The 20,815-nt window shown below is 39.5% G+C and overlaps 1 protein-coding gene across 4 annotated transcripts; it reads right to left on the bottom strand.

Moving 5' to 3' along the window:
* Positions 1 to 654: 654 nt before the first annotated feature.
* TBP (TATA-box binding protein) lies at positions 655 to 18,890 on the bottom strand. 4 transcript variants are annotated; one of them, XM_020972051.2, is made up of 9 exons: positions 18,763 to 18,890; positions 15,259 to 15,390; positions 11,858 to 12,052; positions 10,310 to 10,659; positions 9,438 to 9,525; positions 7,868 to 7,959; positions 4,574 to 4,741; positions 1,544 to 1,638; positions 655 to 1,315 (listed from the first exon to the last, which is right to left on the bottom strand). In XM_020972051.2, exons 3-9 carry the CDS (start codon positions 11,909 to 11,911, stop codon positions 1,236 to 1,238), a joined length of 927 nt encoding a protein of 308 aa, XP_020827710.1. In that variant the 5' UTR covers positions 11,912 to 12,052; positions 15,259 to 15,390; positions 18,763 to 18,890; the 3' UTR covers positions 655 to 1,235. The 4 variants fall into 4 exon arrangements, with proteins under 4 accessions (XP_020827710.1, XP_020827706.1, XP_020827705.1 ...); XM_020972047.2 differs by lacking the exon at positions 15,259 to 15,390 and adding an exon at positions 18,166 to 18,378 and having other exon boundaries at positions 11,858 to 12,050; XM_020972046.2 differs by lacking the exon at positions 15,259 to 15,390 and having other exon boundaries at positions 11,858 to 12,050.
* Positions 18,891 to 20,815: the final 1,925 nt, after the last annotated feature.

A 20,815-nucleotide genomic window follows, 5' to 3' on the forward strand; every position in this document is an offset into this window, starting at 1 on the left:
TAATGGTGATAGGTGTCCTTTAATAAAGAGGACAAATAACCTTGAATTTCATCCTAACAAGGTTACACATCCCAGACTATTTGAACAGTGTTTTTGCATGGGAAAACTGCTGAACAAACATTTAAGTCCATCCAACAAGGGCTCCTTTTGGTAGAGTAATTTTGTTAGCTCATTCAGCAAGCATTTATGGAGCACCTGTGTCTACACCATACAAATGAAGGTGTGTACGACATAAATGCTCAAACTTGACATCTTCCAACATGTGTAGCCGTGACCTTGGGCAATTCTCTTTTGTCTCAGGGCTTCAGTTTCTTCTTCCTCTGTGATGTGGAGATTGGACTAATGTCTAATTCAAAGATGGAAGGTTCACAAATTATTCTTTTGGGGGTACTTATCGTGGCTGTATTAACAGAGCTGTGGGGAAATTTTTTTATTTTCGTAGGGTAGTCATGCTGTTCAAAGTTGGCTGACCATTTGTGTGGCAAAAGAAATTTTTGCTCAAGCACAGTTAGGATTAGGTAGAATCCCTTTTTGCTTGGATTCAGTACACATGAAGAGATGATACCAGATGCTGTATCTGTCTTTTTGTAATATGAACACATTGTCTGATATGAATATTTGTAATGTGAACACCTTATGAGAACATTAAAACAGTTTCTCACACTTGTATAAACAGCATTTATTGTACAGAGTGCTCTGAAGAAATATGACAGTTCTGGTCTCAAAAGAAGAATATGTACAGCCAAGCTTCTATTAATACATCTATTTTGTCCTGCAACACTGGAAAGGGAATGTGTGGCACAAAACAAAAACAAAACCCTTTTAAGTTATAAATCAGAAATAAACACTTTTAAAAAGGTTTCATTTTATGGTAGAAATATAAAAATTAGGGTTTATGGATGAAAGTTTAAAACAAACCCCCCCAACAATGGAAGTAGTTTTTAACACTTAGTTTCTGCCCACTTGTGAAGAGGATAAGTGTTTAAAATCTAAACATAAATAAATGGACAGTGCTGCTTCAAAACAGTCCCATAAAAGCAACTCACAGTAACGACGAATAGATGTTCTCTGTGAGAAATAACAGTTTCTTCAACAGTGCCAGGAAACAGGCACTAGAAAAGTATCTTAAGTGTTGCAGTTTGCAACTAAAAGTCCATCTCAGTTCTGTGTCGTACACAATAACACCATGTAATGTACCAAGACAACTTGTAAAAAAAAAATACAAATGTGAGAAGTTACGTTGTTTTCCTGAATCCTTTTAGAATAGGATAAATGTTTTCAAATGCTTCATATATCTCTGCTCTGACCTTAGCACCTAAGGGATTGAGATAGAGAAAAAAGAGTTGTTTAAACATACCTTGTAAACATCCAATTTACTTAAAGGTACTGAAACACTGAATAAGTGGTGACAGTGTGCAGGGGATTATGTTAGGTGTGATAAAAGTGTAGAACTCCTGCAGAACCCACAGTCTAGTATGGGGATAACTGCACCATGCTCCCCCAAACACCTTCCAACCCCCCCCCAAAACACCTTCCAACTTACCAGTTAATACAACTTTTCCCGAAACAAAAATAAGCAGGACGATTCTGGGCTTGATCATTCTGTAGATCAGTCCAGGAAATAACTCTGGCTCATAACTGTAGGAAAATGAAAAAGGTTAGTTACTACATATGGTTCCCCCTTTAGCCAGTATTTTGAAGGCCTGGTTCTCTCTCTCTCTCTCTTTATATTTTGGCTAGGCAATGGGGCTAAGTGACTTGCCCAGGGTCACACAGCTAGTAAGTGTTACGTGTCTGAGGCCGAATTTGAACTCAGGTCCTCCTGAATCCAGGGCTGGTGCTCTATCCACTGTGCCACCTAGATGCCCCCGATGGTACTAGATTTTGAAGGATCCTGAATACCATGTTAAGGAGAGTCCTAGAAAATTTTTGAACAATGGAGTCAAACAACCAGATTGATGCAGGAAAGATTTCTTAGGAATATTTGTACTAGAGAGGCAGCTTGAAAATAGAGAAGAAAGGACAGAAAGAGAGATGCTGCAGAGAAGGAATGAACAAGACTCACAGCTGGATATGAAAGTTAAGGGAGGAGGATGAATCAAAGATAAAAACCAATGTTTTCAACCTGGGAGACTGGATGAATGGTGCCGTCATAGGCAGAAACAGTAAAGTCAGTAGGAAGAGAAAATGTACGAAAAAAGGATGAGTTCAGTTTTGGATAGGTTAGATTTAGGGTGTTTGTAATATCTCAGTAGATGTACTGAAGGTAGATAGAGATGTGAGCCTGTTGGATACCACGCAGATAGATATGACAGCTTCTGTGTGTGTGTGTGTGTGTAAAAGAGGGTGCCAATGTCATATTTTTATAAAAGACCCACTTTAAAAAGTAGGGAAGAGGATGAAGAGTCAGCAAAGGAGATAGAGAAGGGATTAGAGAGGTAAACACAAGTAAATCCCATCAATTCACCAAATATTTATCATGCACCAGAAGCTTACATTCTACTGGGAGGGATACATGGACACACATGCACAAAATCTAAGGCAATCTGAGAGAAAAAACACTAACAATGAAGATCAGACAAAGCTTATGGAGGAAAAGACAGCTAACTGAACCTTTTAGGGAAAATAAAGATTTGATGACTGAATGGGAAATAAGGTAAAATAAGCCAATAGTATCACAATGGAGGGGGCAGGTCATCAATAGTGTCAAATGATGCAAAGAGGTCACAGTGGATGAGGCCATAGATTTGATGATGATCTCAACTGAATAAACAAATGTGTCTACTGTGTGCCAGGCCACCCAGCATGATGTGCCTATATCAAAGAAGGGGCTGTGCTCTATTAAGCAAAGCAGAATTTCAGAAGCTCAAAAGAAATGGGAGATGCACAAAATTTAGAGATATCTTCACTCCAAATGTTCATGTGGACTATTTGTGCCCAACCTGTGCTAGAGCATTCCAAGCTCGTACTGGTCTGATCAGCCACACTGTACTCTGACCCCAACATAGTGATGTCATTTAGAACAAAGGACAATAACCAACCAATTAGCTTATCACTGATTATCTCTGTGAGGTCAAATAGAGTGGTTGGGAGGGACAGCAGACGGCAAGCGAGGAAGGGGAAAAAAGAGAAAGGTAAAGAAACTGAAGAAAATGAATGAAAAGATAATTTTAACTTACAAAATTAAACCAACATATCAAGATATTTTCCAAGTATGATTAAATATGATGCTTAAATATTAAATATGAATATTTCCAAACTACAAATCTATTTTCTTTTTCTTTTTCTTTTTTTAGGGGTTGCATTTAATGGATATCCATAATACTAGAAGATAGTAAACATGAACAGAAAGGATATTTGTTTTTCATTAAGTTCTAGCCATCAATGTACTAAAATACTCTTTTCTTTAAACTTTCACAATGGGCACAGGTATTATTCTATTGTCCAGGAAATGAAAAAATATTTTCATTACCTGCTAAATATTTCAATTAGACACAAATGAAGTGGTCTCTAAATTAAATCTATCATATATTCTTGAGAAACAATTGTGTTATTTAAGTTTTCCTAAATTTCACAAGCAAATTTTAGTTTGTCCCTAATTAATTTAGTTAACTAATTCATTTTTAAAATATGAGACACAGACTGGGAGATTTAGCTAGTTTGACAGTTAAAACTGATTTAATAAAAATATTTTTGCTTCAAAAATGATTAATTTTCATTACCATTTAAAATTGGAACATGTGAACATTAAATAAATAGAAGAAACAACGATGGCCTCAACCTGTAGTACTGTATCACACTTTAATAACACATACACATCCTTTTTAAGTTGATGTGAATCATGGCTGGCCTTTGGCAATAAATGGGCCATTAATGAACCTTAATGAGGTTTTACCAAAAATGTTTTTGCAGCCCTGAACATTGCTCATACATAGTCACAAAGTCAAAATCATTTCCATAAGACGGATCTTCAATAAATAAGTTATTTCTGTGGGTCACAGCTTCAATTCAGGCTGCTCAGTTTTTAACTTCATTAACTTTTCTATTCAAATCTCTCAGACTGCCTTCATCAATATGTAGTTTATAATCAAAAGGTAAGGAAGCCTGCTTCGGTAATCTGCCTGGCAACAAGATTCGTGGTAATACTATGTTGCTTTATTCAAGTCTGCCCTTAATACTCAGGAAGGTTTCTTATTTCAGTGCAAATGTTGCTTCACTGTCTATCCTAAACTAAGCTGATACTTTGATCAGTTACAACTTTCCTAAAACATGTTTCTGCTGTGGATGAGTAACAAATATTATGCGGACACATGAACAGCAAAGACCTTTATGGCTATTTTTCATTCCTACTCTACAAATCCCTTTTCATATTAGAAAAAATGATGTGGCAAAAACTATAGGAGTAAAATCAGATTAATTCCAATGAAAGGGAATTCTGATTTGATGAAGTAGACTAAAAGATGGAAAATTAGCTGGTGAAGAAACTTAAAATTTTGGATATAATTACAGCTGTTAGATTTATTTTGGAAGCATAGTCTCCAACACAAATTCTTCATATATATTTTTTCCTTACCTGCTAAATTGTTGATGTGTCAGTACCAGCCCTTCTAATCTTATTGGAAATTTCACATCACAGCTCCCCACCATATTTTGAATCTTAAAATCCAAGAACTTGGCTGGAAAGCCCAATTTCTGTACAACTCTGGCATATTTCCTGGCTGCTAATCTGGACTGTTCTTCACTGAGGAGAAAAAACACAAAAATATTTCTAGCCCCAAACAGTCAAAAGATGTTATCAGGCAAAACAAGTACCATAAAAGAAACAAAATGTCTCATCTGGTAACCAACCAACAGGAAAAAAAACACTTTAAATTTATGATAAAGCAAATTATGACTGTTCTTTAATGTTAGATTAGAAAATTTAAGCTTTGTCCCTTAATAAAGGTATGAAGATGTGGTCAGTTTCTCTCTGTGACATTATTTGGTAATTGCCCCTAAATTTCCAAGGAAGAAAGGTAGAAATAATTCTACTCTTACTGACTCCCTACCTCATTCTTATTTAGACTTCTCAATAACCTTGTAAGGCAGTGCCATTGGTATTATCTCCATTTTAAAAATAAAGCACTACAGAAAAGTTAAATGATCTGTTCATGGCATACAGCTAGTTAAGTGTTAGAGACAGGATTCAAATCTGGTTCTGACACTCTACAACTCTAATGGTTTTCCCTTTATATCAAGCAGCCTTTCATATCCTTAAAGTTGATCTTCCTGAAGGTTCTCTTCTTTACCCTCCTCTCTTCTCACTCAAAAGGCAATTTAATTCATTCCCTGAGCTTCAACTATGCCCTCGATGCAGATACCTTGTCCTCTCTCCTCAATTCCACACCTACATTAATTTCCTATATGACACCTCTATTTGGATGTCTTATTTGGATCAATTGATTCATTATTTCTTTCAGCAGCACTATCGTTTGCCCACTCACTGTCACAAGCTCAAAGACTTAATGTTCTCTTGGGCAGTTTGCTCTTCTTTTCTCATATCTAATCAGTCACCATGTACTGTCAGCATCTCTCCCATCCACACCATTGCTTCTAACTCTGTTCCTACTGCCACCATCCTAGCATGAGCATTCTGCCTTCGTTACATTCCCCTTTCTTCCCACCACCCCCAAAATATCCTTTACTGTGCAGTTAAACTTTTTTATTCACATTTCAGTTCACATAACTCTTCTGCTTAAAAGATGTCAATGATTCCTGACTGCCTAGTCAGTAAAGTTCAAACTCCTAGCCTGGCACAGAAGGGCCTCATCTTTCAAGAGTGATTTCATCCCACTGCACTCCTGACACTGCTCTCTAGCTAGAGGCCCATTCACCATCTTCCCAACATAGCTGTGCTTTCCCCAGACCTTCTGCTCATGTGGTTCCTTTTTCTTAGAAGCCTATATGTACTCTATAGAGTCCAACTCAAATCCTACTTCCTTTCTTGATTTGCAGTAAGTGACGCCTGTTCACTTTCTGCATCTCAGATAGCACACTGCTTATACCTCTAACCCCTACACTAAGCTGTAAGTCACATTAAGGTAACAAGGGTTTCTCATCTAAATTTTGTATTTTTTCCCTACTGCCCATGTCCTATGTACAATAGGGGCTTAAAAAATTTGTTGTTTAGTCATGTCTGATTCTTTTTAACCCCATTGGGATTTTCTTGGTAGAGACAGATACTGGAGTGGTTTGCCATTTTTTCTCTACCTCATTTTACAGATGAAGAACTGAGGCAAACGGGGTTAAGTGACCTGCCCAGAGTCACATAGCTAGTAAGTGTCTGAGGACAGATTTCAACTCATGAAAATGAATCTTCCTGATTCCAGGCCTGGCACTCTATCCACTACACCACCTAGCTGCCTGTAAAAACAATAACAACAACAGCAGCAAAAAGGCTGTGGAGTAATGAAAAAAAATATTTATGGAATTGAAATACAAATCATAAATGTCATAGTGCATATTTCTATGAAGTTTCCTGTTCTGAAAAAAGTCACTGCACTTTTAAAGGAAAAGGTGAAGCAAAGGAATTTATTTCATCTCTATCCAAAAAGTCTACTTTGCCTGTTTCTTTAGCCCAGTAATGTCAAACTCAAATAGAAACAATCCCTGGAGCAGCATACTGACTTAGGAAACCACAAATAAACATTGATCTATGTTGCATTATATTTTTATTTATTTTGTTAAACATTTCCCAATTACATTTTAATCTGTCTCATGTAGGAGTTTCATACCTCTGCTCTAGTCTGTGGAAACAAATAAGACTAAAAGGGGGACAATCATTCATGATGGGGCCAAGGTGAAGTGAAAAACCAAACTATTCTGTTTTTCTACTTTCTGAAAGAGCAAAAATCAAAATGCCCACAATAATATTTTCCTCGTTTTTTTTTCTATATGCTACCACATTTTTGGTTATTAAGGAAAAAAATTTGTAATGACTAGATCAGAAAAATTTTGTTAGAAATTATTCACATTATGACTATTACTAAATACAGACATGCATCTATTCTTGCTAACAGATTTGTGACGATGCTAAACAAAACAAAGTTGCTACTGACTAGAGTAGGAGTCCTGAAAGTGTGGTCTGTGCCCCATGACCTATTCAGGAGGGGTATGTGAAGTCAAAACTCCTCATAATAAAACTAAGAAGTTATCTTCCTATTAAAATATTCTTCCTTTCTCTAGCTACATGTCTTTGTGTGGCCAGATTCTCCTAATATACTTCAACCAAAATAAAAAATAGCAACAGAATGGCAGATAGAAGAATCCAGGTATCTTTTATTAAACCCAGATATTAAGGCAATGTCATTCTCTGTACTAAAAAATTTTTGGAAAATATTTTTTCATAAAAATTTATTTGTTAACATGTAGTTGTTTTATTATTATTTCTAAATGAATATTTAAAAACATTTATCAGTTTTAACTTTAAATATGGTAAATATTGATAGATATAACCCACATAAAAATTCTTTGGGGTTCTCAATTTTTAAGAGTATAGGGAGAAGCTAGGTGGTGTGGTGGATAGAGCACCGGCCCTGAAGTCAGGAAGCCCGAGTTCAAATCAGCCCTCAGACCAAACACTTGACACTTACTAGCTGTGTGACCCTGGGCAAGTCACTTAACCCCAATTGCAAAAAAAAAAAAAAAGTGCAAAGGAGTCCTGAGACCAAAAATGTTGAGAACCACTGGCCTAAGAGCTAGGAAAGCTCACTTTACAAAAAGAAGAACACCAAAGCAAATTTTTAATTTATCCTAAGAGCTCCCAAACCCCAGGTTCACGGTCTTTTCCTTGAATGTTTACCAGGAGGAAAGCGATGCTCACTCTTACCTTTTAGCTCCTGTGCATACCATCTTCCCAGAACTGAAGATAAGCGCAGTAGTTCTTGGCTCCCTTATTCTCATTATGACCGCAGCAAAACGCTGAAATGTTATCACAGAAAACCTTTAGTAATATTACTGAGCAAACAGTGATTCTACATGCAGGGCTTGACTTATGAAGCTCTCTACCAAAATGCCAATGTTTTCTTTGTGAAGGTCTTACTCTAAAAGACCTTTCTGAAGCTAAGTAGCAATTAGCTAGAGGGTACTGGTGCTATGAATATTATCTTTTTTAAAAAATTCCCATTTGCCTGGTGTATATTTTATTTAGGTTTCATTTAATTTTTAAAAATGTCTTTTTGTTTTAACATTGTCTAAATTTCTCCCTGTATCCCTGCCCCTCCCAAAGATCCATCTCTTATAGCAAAGAATTATTTAAAAGAAAAAAGAGGAAGAGGAAAAAAAAAAGCTGACAGTATACACCATGTTCCGTACTCATGGTGGCCACCAACCCCCCCCCCCACCTTTTTTAAAGCAGTAGGGGGAGGTTTCTTCTCATGTCTTTCCTCTGGGACCAAGCTTATTCTCTGCAATTTTGCAACATTTATTTTTTATTGCTTTGTATTGACTTCCCCCTATTTATGCTGTTGCAGTCACTGGTTATAGTTTTCTTTTTACTTCACTCTGCATTTTTCATGTGAGTCTTTCCATATTTCTGTGTTCATCATATTCATCATTTCTACAGTACAATAATATTCCATTATATTCATGTGGCACAACTTGTTTAGGTATTCACCAACTGGGAACTGTTTCTAGATCTTCGCTATAAGAAAAAGCCCTGGTACAGATATTTTGGCATATATGGAGCCTTTCTTTTTACCTCTGGGAGTATATATGCCTCGCAGAATCTCAATTCTTTTCAGGTCCCCAAAGACAATATTCATAACAAGTATACGGAGAGAGTGGCAGTCTTTACACACTAGTACTCCATACATGCACAGTTTCACTTAAAAATATTATATCAATGCAAGAAAGAATGGAGGTTCCATGTTTAGCACTGATTTAAGAGTACCAATCTTTGTCAATGGTAAGTTAAATTTAACAAATGCCTCTAGGCCAGTTTCTTTGGATAGGCAAGTGAGTTAAGAGGAAGAACATAATTTGTGTTTTCAGAATATTATTTACTCATTCTCCCATAAAAGCTTTTATCTGTTAGTTAAATTTCACAATATCCACTAGTAAATATGTGGCAATTTTCTTACCCATTTTAAGGAAAGACAGGGAAGATCCCCCTAAAGTTATAATGGAACCCGTACTTTAAGCTAGAAACAAAATTCAGAGCACTTGTCAACTTTTTCTACTAGTCACTGAAAAATGTCTCTGCTTAAAGAGGCTATCACTAAAATTTATATATAAAAGTATTTTGGGTTTTATAGCCTTGGTTTGGAGATTGAAAGAAACCTGAAAACATGACACCAGCTCCTCAATTCTGGATGTACTGCCATTTCAATTCTTTTACCTCTAAGCAGGATGTGTCCTGATATAATTTAAAATTTTGAGAATATTAAACCAGCTTTTACCTTGGGATTGTATTCAGCATTTCGAGCACGAAGAGCAATGGTTTTTAGGTCAAGTTTACAACCAAGGTTCACTGTGGATACAATGTTCCTATAAGCAATTTAAAGAGAAACCATGAATAATTTACATAATTATTTAATCACTATAATTTAATCATTGTACTAACGTACAGAATGGACTGGGATTAACAATTTCATAAGAATACTGAACTCTGCCTAAATACTGAGCCCTGCCTAAAAAATTATGATCAATGAGTTTAGTATAAATGAAGAAGACAAAACAAAACAGCCTACTTATTCAGAAACTGGAGCAATACAAGTAAGACAGACCAAACCTATCCTCTAAAGTAAACATCTCTTGGCAAAAGGTGATAGATTTAGGCTCTATGTTACTGTCTTCTATTTAGGACAAAAAAACTGACTCCTTTCCTTGATCAAGTGGACTATTACTGACCAAAAAAAAAAAATTTATCTGTGAAAGGAAGACTGGAAAGGGAAAGAATTTTTAAAGCAGTCTCTGATCAGTGGGTTAATTTTAATTATTGACTATTCAGGGGAATAAATAAAGGACCCTCTTGATTCCCATTATCTCAAGTTCCTACATACAATTTAATTCAACAAATAATTATTTAGTGCCTTCTATACAGTACAAAATTAAAGGGAGTTAGAGGCAGTTAAAATATAAAGAATAATAATCTGTTTACTAAAGCTCATTAACAGAGGCTTCTGTGAGATCTGTAAAAAATAAGCCAAGTTTAACTAACATATTACTATGGACATCTCTAAAATGAATAGATAAACCTCCACAAGAAATACTTTCCCTACTCATTCAGTGGAAGGAAGCAGACAGATACACTAGACACAGACACACTTACTGTAGCTGCGGTACAATTCCAGAACTTTCGGATGCAGGTGTGGCTGGTGTAATGGGGGTCATAGGGGTCATTGGGGAAGGATACAAGGGTGTTGTGCCTGGCAGAGGGGCTGTGGTAAGAGTCTGTGAATGGAAGAGCTGTGGGGTTTGGCCAGAAGTTCCCTGTGTTGCTTGTTGAGATGTGGACTGTTGGGCAGCTTGCTGCTGCTGCTGCTGCTGTTGCTGCTGCTGCTGCCTCTGCTGCTCTTCCAGAATAGAAAGACTGCTAGTGCTTTGGACAGGCTGGGGAGTCAGTCCTGTACCATAGGGCATCATTGGGCTAAAGATAGGAATTCCAGGAGTCATGGCACCCTGTAGAGAACAAGAATAAGGTAAGTTATTCAGCCATTTGGCTAAGTGTATATGGTTTGACTGGCATTAGTAAGATGTAGGGGAGAGAATGTCCTCATTTTAGTATTCAGCATTTTCAGCTGCAGTTATAAAGAATATATACGCTGAGGTTCTTCCTAAATCTGAGATACTGAAAACAAAAAAGAGACTGCTCTCAAAAATTACCACAATCATTATTCAAATGTGCCTCAGAGTTGAACTCTAACCCTCACAAAAAAGGCAAATCAACAGTTTTCCCATCATTTACCTGAATATCCTGCAATTCTAAAATGCTTTCTAACTTTTCAAATCATACTCATGTAGATTATTTCATCCTCACAAATACACAACTAGTTAACAACATGATTATGCCCAATTTTACAGTTAAACAAGTCTCAGTTTCCTCAAGATTACCTCACTAGCTAATGGCTGTGCAAGGAAATTCAGACTCCATTTATCTCTGTGCTCTACTAGACCCTAAGTACTAATAACTGACAGACGCTGAAGATTTGCAACTCTTCCCTACCTAAAACACAGGGCAGAAAGTATGAACTCTTCCTATTTCATAGGAATAGAATATTTCTGTTAAATAGTTTCCACCACCCAAAATACTGGTTCAAACAAGACAGACTAGAAAAGGGGTGGGCGGGTGGGTTGGGGAAGAGCCACATACTAAAGCTCTAACAATACATGCATTTTCCTACTTTATTAACTTTCTACTTACACGTTCATAAACACATTTACAGCATGCAGAACAACCTGATTCACACACCATTTAGAGCTGATGCAAAGTAGTCTTTACGACTAGATTTTTTAAAAATGGGCCTGTGGTTTACGATTTTTAAACATACAAGCTTAAAGATAAAACCAGAATACTAATATTTATCACAAGCTTTTAAAAATCTAACTCTATAATCATTTGGTATATCTCCAGGATTTATCCAGAAATTAGGTACTTCCCTTGTTAAAAAAATACTTTTATTATTTTAAAATAAAATCCTATGACAAAAGCTTTCATAATTTCTATTCAAAACCTGGTGGAGTTGTCTGAACAAACAGTAACACAAGGTTCAAACAATAAATGCAAATCCATGCCAATATTTCAACAATTCATCTCCCTTCCCTCCCTCTTACCTGTCCCTTACAATGCAGCTTTCTACCCATGGTCCAGCTGTATTACCTGAGGAGAGGCCAAGCCCTGGGCATAAGGCGGCAAGCTGTTGTTTTGATCCATGATGTTCACTTCCTTCTTAGACAAACCAAAGAGTTCCGCTCCCTTTGCTTCAGTTTGTCCTTCAAAGCATCACAAGTATTTATGTCTTAGCTCCTTTCAAAACTCTTTAGGTTATATCCACTTCAAGGAAATGTGATGTCTCTTGGGGGAAAAAAAAATCTGGAGCTTAAATGGAGAAACAACGTGAAGTAAACAATATCTTAAAACCAGGGCCTCACAAATACCAACAATTAATGAAGTATTCCTCTGCACCTCACACTGCTAGATGCCACATTCTTCCCACATCTTTAAGTTTACCCTATGAAAATGTTAATATCGCATAGCAACACCTCATTTAAATCTACGGTGTCAGTCACTCATTTGACCAAATTCAGTCTCTAAGACAGTTAACTCATGTTACCTAGGCATGTCAAGTATGCCAAAGATTAATTTTCACATTCTAAAGCATGTTATAGGCAATGTGTATTATCGGTCCCAGAACACTGAACACTAACTGTGAATCTGTTGCTCTGTTAGTACCAACCACAAAGCATGGCAATGACTTGTTAATTTATAATTTAAAGCAAGGGGTTCCTAGTCTTTTCTGTACCCTATGGCAGTCTGGTGAAGTTTGTGAACCCTTTCTCAGAATGATGTTTTTCAATGCATAAAATATAATACACAGGATTTTAAGGAAACAAGTTGTGTTGAAAGTTATCAAAATATTTTTTTAAAAAGTTTCTTGGACCCAAGTTGAGAATCCTTGATTGACAGGGTTGAATGATGCATTTTGATGAAACAAAAACATATATACATACATGCATGCATGTATTTTTTTGGGTCCCAAACTATGATTTCATCCCTGTAGGGAACTTCCTGTTCACATCAAGTAGATAAGCAACACAGTGCCTTGGATACTGAAAAGTTAAATGATCTGGCCGTGATCATCTAGCGGAGACTTGAATCCAGGACTTTACGACTCTAATGTTGTATATTTCTTTTCATTAAACCATTTATTAATTTTTAGTTTTCAGCATTCACTTCCATAAGATTTTGAGTTTCAAATTTTCTCTCCCTCCCTCTCTTCCCCCCTCCAAGACAGCTTTCAAACTGATACAGACTCTACTTATAGGTTCATATGAAACATATTTTCATATTAGTCATGATGTAAAGAATTAGAATCAATGGGAGGAACCACTAGAAAGAAGAATCAAAACAAAACAAAAAAAAGAAAAGGGGAGCAAATACTATGCTTCCATCTGCATTCAGATTCCATAGTGCTTTCTCTGGATGTGGATAGCTTTTTCCCATCTCGAGTCTTTTGGAGTAGACTTAGATCCTTCCATTGCTGAGAAGAGCTAAGTCTATCAAAGTCAGTCAATGCACAGTGTACTGTGTACAATTTTCTGCTGGTTTCTGAGGTCATTTCTTTACCCATATTCCATAGTGTTTCTCAAGTGCGCGTGCACACACACATTTAAAAATTAAACATTCTGCTATCTGTTTCTTTTTAACCTTTTAGAAAAAGAAAGACTACCAGTTGTCTTAGGATTGTAGTATATATACTGTGAAGAGGAATACTGTAAATATAAGCATATCCAAAGAAGGGCTATAAGAGAGAAAGCTAGGAAATAAATTAACTGGAAAGTCTGGTGGAGATGGGAAAAGATGCCTTAGAGAAAGCTGTGGGGAAACAGCCTATAGAGGGGGCTAGGCTTAGAAAGAAAAGATTCTAAGAAGGATGCCAAGATTTTGTTTCTGTAATGGCCCATAAACTCTTTGACCTGTGCCCTTAGCATGGCAAAAGAAATGCTAAATCTGTTACTAAGGACCCTTTAAATTCTTAATGATCTCCTGCTTCAAAGAGGGAGAAACACCCATTTTTGTTCAAGTTAAAATCTGTACATTTAAAAAGGTTCTTTATAATCTGAATTTTGGAGCAGCCCCTGGACCAGCTGGAGATCTCTTGAATTAAAAGCATGCACTCTTGTTGCAAGAATATCAGGAACCATTTGCAAGTTGGTAATGTCATGGAATAAGACTTGAATTTGGAGTAGCAGGGCCTGGTCTTGGATCCTAACTCTGCTCCTGACTATCTCAGACAAGTTACTACACTTTCAGGGCATCAGCGTTTTTATCTGAAAAACGTAGGTGATCCCTCAGTTTTTTTCCCAGCTCTAAAACTTATAAGTTGAATGTTCACTCTAAATTTGAAGTCTCTAGAAAGTTACTCTACCACAATTAAAAAAATTTTATTTTGTGCTACTTACAATACTTCTTGAGAAATTTAAAAGTGCAAGAAAATGCTGTCACTATTGCTTCAACTCACTCTGCTTACTTAATACTGCAACAGGAATTTTACACATGCACATGCCCCTTAATGCTGTCACCTCTTGATTTACTACTAATATAAGTATCTCACTGGATAGTTACATCCTCATCACAGTGGTAGTATGAGTGATGAAGAGGGAAGAAACACTGAGGTGGTAAAAATCTGACAGGACTTGGCACACTTGGTATGCGTAGGGAGGAATAGTTTAGTAGCTAGCATCACTGAGATTCCATGCTAAGGCCTAAGAATATGGTGTCACTGGGCAGCCAGGTGGTTCAGTGCATAAAGCTCCAGCCTTGGAGAAAGGAGGACCTGAGTTCAAATTTGACCTCAGACACTTGACACTTAACTAGCTGTGTGACCCTGGGCAAGTCACTTCACCCTGATTGCCTCACCCCCCCCCCCCAAAAATGGTATCACCAATCAAAATAGGAAAGTTGGGAGGCCTGGAGAACGCAATCACTTTAGTTTCAGGCAGATCAAACTTGAGGGTTGGGAGGACATCCAGATATTAAAATGTCTGATGTTTAAGAGTCACTTTACAATGCAGAACTGAAATTCAAGAGAGCTATTTGAGGTTGGATACATAGACTTGGGAGTCTCTGCAGAAATGTGATAATGGAACCTCTGGGAACAAGCAAAATCAGCAAGAGGGATAGTCCTGCCAAAAAAAGAAGAGGACCCAGGACAGAGTCTTAAGTGATACCCATCATTTAGGCAAAGCTGGTGCTCAATGAAAAGGTTCTGGAAACCGCAGCTGTATCCCTTGTTGTTGTTCAGCCCCGTTTGACTCTGTGATCTCATGGACCATACTGTCCAAGGGGTTTTCTTGGCAAAGATACTGGAGTGATTTGCCATTTCCTTCTCTATCTGATAAAGGCAAACAGAGGTTAAATGACTTGTCTAGGGTCATAAAGCTGGTGTCTGTTTCATGCAAAAATGGGCATGATAAAAGAAAAAAATGGTAAGCAGAAGAGATCAAGCAGAAGTGACAAGAATACAAAAAAGAACTATACAAGAAAGAACTTAATATTACCAAAGAGCCAGACATCCTACAGAATGAAGTCAAGTGGGCCTTAAGAAGCCTTTGACTGTGGATCACAACAAAACACGGCAAGTCCTCAAAAAGATGGGAGTACCAGATGGTCTTACTTGTCTCCTGAGGAACCTGTATGTGGGCCAAGAAGCAACGGTTAGAACTGAATGTGGAACTACTGATTGGTTTAAGATTGGAAAAGGAGTATGCTGTATATTGTCACCTTATTTAACTTATATGCAGAGTACATCATGTGAAATGCCTGGAGGAATCAAAAGCTGGAATAAAGGTTGCTGGCAGAAATATAAATTACCTCAGATATGCAGCTCTGATGGCAGAAAGTAAAAAGGAATTAAGAAGCGTCTTGAGGGTGAGAGAGGAGAGTATAAAAACTGGCTTGAAGCTTAACATTAAAAAAAAACAACTATGATCTTGGCAACTGGTCCCATCACTTCCTGGCAAATAGAGGAAATGGAAGCAGTGTCAGATTTTATATGCATGGGCTCAAAGATCACTGCAGATGGCAACTGCAGCCATGAAATTAAAGGACTTTTGCTCCTTGATGGGAAAGCTACGGCAAATCTAGACAGCACACTGAAAAAGCTGAGACATCATCTTGCCTACAAAGGTCTGTATAGTCAAAGCTATGTTTTTTCCAATAGCAATGTATGGCTATGAGAGTTGGACTATAAGGAAAGCTGATCACTGCAGAACTGTGGTGCTGTGGGAGACTTTTGAGAATCCCTTGAACAAGGAAATCAAATCAGCCAGTACTTAAAGAAATTAATTCAGGCTATTCACTGGAAGGTCAAATATTGAAGCTGAAACTTAAATACTTTGGTCATATAACGAGAAGATGAGACTCAATGAAAAAGACCCTAATGTTGGGAAAGATTGGAGGCAAAAGGAAATGGGGACAGCAGGGATGAGATGGATAGTGTCACGGAAACAATCAACATGAACTTGATCAGAACTATGAGAGACAGTGGTGGTCAGGGGGACCACAGATAGTGCTATGGTCCATGAGGTCAGGAAGAGTTGGTCACGCCTGAACGACTGAAGAGCACCAAGAAGAACTCTATCCACTGAGTCCCTGTCTGTTGCCTGATGTATCCCTAGCACAGTATTTTTCATGTAGTAGATATTTAAAATAATGGGAACTGAGTATGTGAAAAAGATAACAAGATATAAACATTTTAAATCCATTTTACTTATCAGCAGTTCTTGGTGATCAAAGATTTCTTAAGGGGAAGGTTCAATTTAAGAAGCAGATAACAGTATGTGTTTACACTCTGCTAGGAAGTAAGCAAGCATGATCTATCAATCAACATTTATTAAGTACCTACAAAGTACTAAGTGCTGGGCTATCACAGTGGCATAGAGACTTAAGACCCATATATTATGGGGTTTTAGAAGTGGCATTTATTTCCTAAATTTTACAGTATGTTGAAGAAATTACCAGCTCCCCAGCAGCATGTCAGTGTTATCAGGATGTCAATATATCACCTTCATTTCAGCATTCTAGTTTGAAAGTCAATTTGGGAAAGCAGAAAGGATTGGATAGGATATAGGATAACCCCAAGCTCCTCTGAGGTAGGCCAATTCTTTTAAAAGGAGGAAGGAAAAAGAAAGGGGAAAGGAATCCCATTTACTCTGTTCTCTCACTTGCTGATCTCATTAGATCCCATGTATTCAATTACCATCTCTATGGCAGAAGACTCCCAGATCTAGATACTTAACTCTAGTCTTTCTCGTAAGCGCCACTTGCTTCAAAGAAGTGCTTACTGGACATTTCAAATTGGCTGAACCATAGGCATCTCAAACTCAAAAAGTCCCAAACAGAACTTTTTCTTCTCCCCCCAACCAACCTCTCTCCTGAACCTTCCCCATTACTGTGAAGGTCACCAGTCACACCAACCACACTTGCTTCTCAGTCACTCAACCCCACATACCCAATTAACTTTCAGATCTCGTCCTTTTTACCTTCATATTATCTCTTCTACAGATTGTCTTCTCTCAATTAACACAGCCACCACCCTCTTGGATGGATTACACTAACCTTCTAATTGGAATGTCTCAGGTATCCCTCCATTCTCCATACAACTGCCAAAGTGATCACGCTAAAAGCACAGGTCTGACCATGTTGTTCAGTCATGTCCTCCTCTTCATGACCCCATGGATCATAGCACAGCAGTACTACAGATACTGGAGTGGTTTGCCATTTCCTTCTCCAGTGGATTCGGGCAACCACAAGTTAACTGACTTGCCCAGGGTCACAAAGCCAAATCTTAGGCCAGATTTGAACCTCCAGGCCCAGTCCTATAAGCCACCCAGCTGCTGGCAACCACATCAGTCCCCAAATCAATAAATTCCACTGAATCTTTCTTACCTCTAGGATCAAATATAAATACCTATTCTTCATTTAAAACTCTTCTAGCTCCTAATTATCTGTCCAGTCTTCCTAAAATAGGCTCTAGCTCTAGCTGCTTCCTTGCTGCTCCATCTCCCTTTCTGTGTAATTGTACTAGCAAGCCCCCATAATTGGGATACTTCTCTCTTCTCACCTCCTCCTCTGGGAGTCGTGGGCTTATGTCGAGTCAGCAGCTCAAGCACCACCTTCTACAAGAGGCCTTTCTCTGTCTTCCCAGCTGCTACTAAGTTACCTTGAATCTACTTGGTCTGCATCTTGTACATAACTATATATGTCTTCCCCACTGGACTCTAAGTTTTTTGAAGGCAGGGGCAGTTTTCCATCTTCCTTCCTAACCCCATGTTTAGCACAATCCCAAACATCTAGGAAGTCACTTACTAAGTGCTTTGTGGACTGACCCAGTGATTTCATCGGTATAAGAAACACACACTATCAAAGACAAAGGTTTAGAAAACTTCATCAACTCAAACAATCACCTCCAGATAACTTAACAAGGTTAGAGAGCTGCATGGGGGCGCCGAGATTGGTCCGGGGTCACAAAGACAACAGCCAGAGGCAGCCCTGGAATCCAAGTTACCCCTCGCATCCTATCAAGATGATCGCCCGAGTCAGCCTGCAGCGAGCCGCAGGGATGCCTCTTCCACGGGTCACCTGCACGTGCGCAATCTTCCCTCAGCACCTTCCTCTGGCTTTGGAGAAAATTACCGGGAAATGGCCCAAATCCCAACAATGCTCTGGGCCGAGGAACCGAGACAGAGCCGGTGGGGAGGGGACAGAAGGGCCAGCGGCCGCCGCATCCAGGGCCCGGCGCGCTGCGGCTGCGAGCCCCGCGGAGCGCCTCGCGCTGCCCGCCGGTCGCTCCAGCGGCGCCCCCAGCCCCCCAGCCCCCGCGCCCCCAGCCGCCTCCCGCGCGCCCGCCAACCCTCCTCCCATCCCCCCCCACTCTCCTGCCCGAAAAGCAGCCCGCGCGCGACACGGCGGCCGTCGCCTCGGCCGCCCCCCGAGGCCGCTCTGCAAGCTCTCCCCCATCTCCTGACTCTCCAGCGAGGGGGAAAAATCAAAAGGAATGATACCTAGAATTACCGCGGCCACCGCCACTGCCGATGGAACCGGACCTAGTTTCTGCGCCCGCCACGGCGACCCGAGCCTACCCGGCCTTCCTAACCTCCAGGCGCGTTGAGCGACGCCACTTCCGCCACCTCCCGTTTAGCCTCACTCTCGTCCGCAGCCACTGACTTATATAGCCATGTTCAGTGTGGGCAGCCATATAACTTCCGGGAATTCTCACACGTGACTGGGAGTGGGCGGTGCTAGGACCTGTGTGGGCGGAGCTACTGGGTAGGTTCACTCTTCTGGTGTTGGACCTTGGGTGGTTTTTCTCATTTAGGTCTCTGGCGCAAGACTGTCATAACCACTAGACTCACTTGGGTCTTTCTAGAGAGGCACGTGTTCACGCCCCCATACCCATCAGTTGAGCTAGGTCCTTCTCACTTTGGGTGCAGGCAGTAGTTTACACCTTTCCTGGAATGGGATTTCCAAACTTTTTGGAGCCACACCCCTCCTAAAATGTTTACTACTCCATCCCCTTCTTTTTCTAAAATAATCAAGCGCATAATTGCCTTCAGGTTTTATACAAAAAAAATTAAGAAAAAAATTACTGGTCCCCTCTGATGGGGATGGGATTTGAACACCTGAAAGGAAAAGACCATGTCTTTGGAATCTGGACCCCAAAAAGGAAAAACCCTAGACTTTTCCACCTGATCAAATCTCTGGAGTTCACCTGAGGCTATAATCCTATTAACTGGCCTTTTTTCATTGTGGCTAAACCCAATGTCCCAATTCTGTTGAATTACCTCCCAGTTGCCCCATGCCAACTTCTCACCCTTAATCCTGTCTAGAGTACATTCCCCTTTGGCCACATGGTCCAGGTCCCTGGCTTTCTGTTCCCCCAAGCTTACTGGCTACTCTCATCCAGATCCTCCTTAGACCCCTCCTCCTCCTCCTAAACTACTTGGCCACTCCTAGATCCCTCCCACGGTCTTTCTGTATATAAAGTCCATCTTGTCTCCTTAAGGTACTCAGATTCTTCAAATCTGGCCTGGTTGGATTAGCGATACAACTGCTTGGACCTGGGTGTCGTGATTTTGGGGTCCCAGCACCACTAACCCATAAACCGCAACATTTTGGTGGCCCATATGGAGAAACTGCCTAACCCCAAGTTCTTCTCCAACCAAGGCTTGGAAGGCATATAAGCCTCCCCGCCCCCTTCTTTCTTGCCCTGCAGTTGGGGTTGCTCTCCAAGCACCTAGGAAGGCCTGGAGGTGCTTTTTGGGCAGACAGTTACAAGGCTGTCTTGCACCTTGGTGTGATGCTCTTAGGCTCTCGGTCCACTGGTTTGGTTTGAGGCCCTGGACCTTGGTACACCTTCCACAGCATAGAGGACAAGAAAGGATGATCTATCTGGAAGCGTATGACCAATTTTGTCAATTCTCTCCATGCTAGGGAATCGGGGAAAACTGTAGCTGCTTTTTGGTTCCCTGAGGCTTATTTACTCCCTTGCCTGTACACCCCTGAATTCTGCTTCATGGAGGTTACAGGGAAAAGTTAGAACAGCTAAAAACATCTTAGTAGATTCTGGAAGTTTTGTGATCAATCATTAAGGAGTTTTGAAACACCTCCTTAAAATCCTGGACATTTCCTTCTCTCACTCCCTTCCCTTGAGTCAAGAGAGATCTGTTAATCCCTCTCATAGAAGAGAGCTTCACCCTTCCCTCCACTCTAAATATGCTGTCTACAACGTGGGCCCCACTGTCAATGGCCTTGGGCCCTGGGGCAAACTTTGCCTGGAAGCATCACCCAGGTTCGGCACATCCTGCTCAAGGTAAAGAAGCTAGCTTCTCAACTTAGGCAAGCACTCTCTTTTAAAGCTGTAGTTTTAATTGTTAATGATGAGATGTTGATTATCTGTGTAAAGTAATTTGGAAATGCATTTAACAAAACTGAAGTCACCTGATTGGTAATGGGTTTATTTCAAGTTTCAAATTGGTGAACTTTTGTATCAGTTATGTCAAGAAACTTTTCATAATTTGGTTACCTAAAACAATGTGGCTGTTGTTGATTATTGTT

The sequence above is a fragment of the Phascolarctos cinereus genome, unplaced genomic scaffold (genome assembly GCF_003287225.1).
Source record: "Phascolarctos cinereus isolate Bilbo 61053 unplaced genomic scaffold, phaCin_HiC Scaffold_5;HRSCAF=322, whole genome shotgun sequence".
Classification (NCBI taxonomy): domain Eukaryota; kingdom Metazoa; phylum Chordata; class Mammalia; order Diprotodontia; family Phascolarctidae; genus Phascolarctos; species Phascolarctos cinereus.

What these genes read in the sequence shown, in the direction of transcription:
- TBP (XM_020972046.2), bottom strand. Translation starts at nt 11,911, where the DNA reads ATGGATCAAAACAACAGCTTGCCGCCTTATGCCCAGGGCTTGGCCTCT. An exon ending in ATGCTGAATACAATCCCAAG is followed by an intron (nt 7,960 to 9,437) that starts GTAAAAGCTGGT and finishes ATAACATTTCAG; the next exon opens with CGTTTTGCTGCGGTCATAAT. An exon ending in ACACATCAACAATTTAGCAG is followed by an intron (nt 1,639 to 4,573) that starts GTAAGGAAAAAA and finishes ATTTTCCTACAG; the next exon opens with TTATGAGCCAGAGTTATTTC.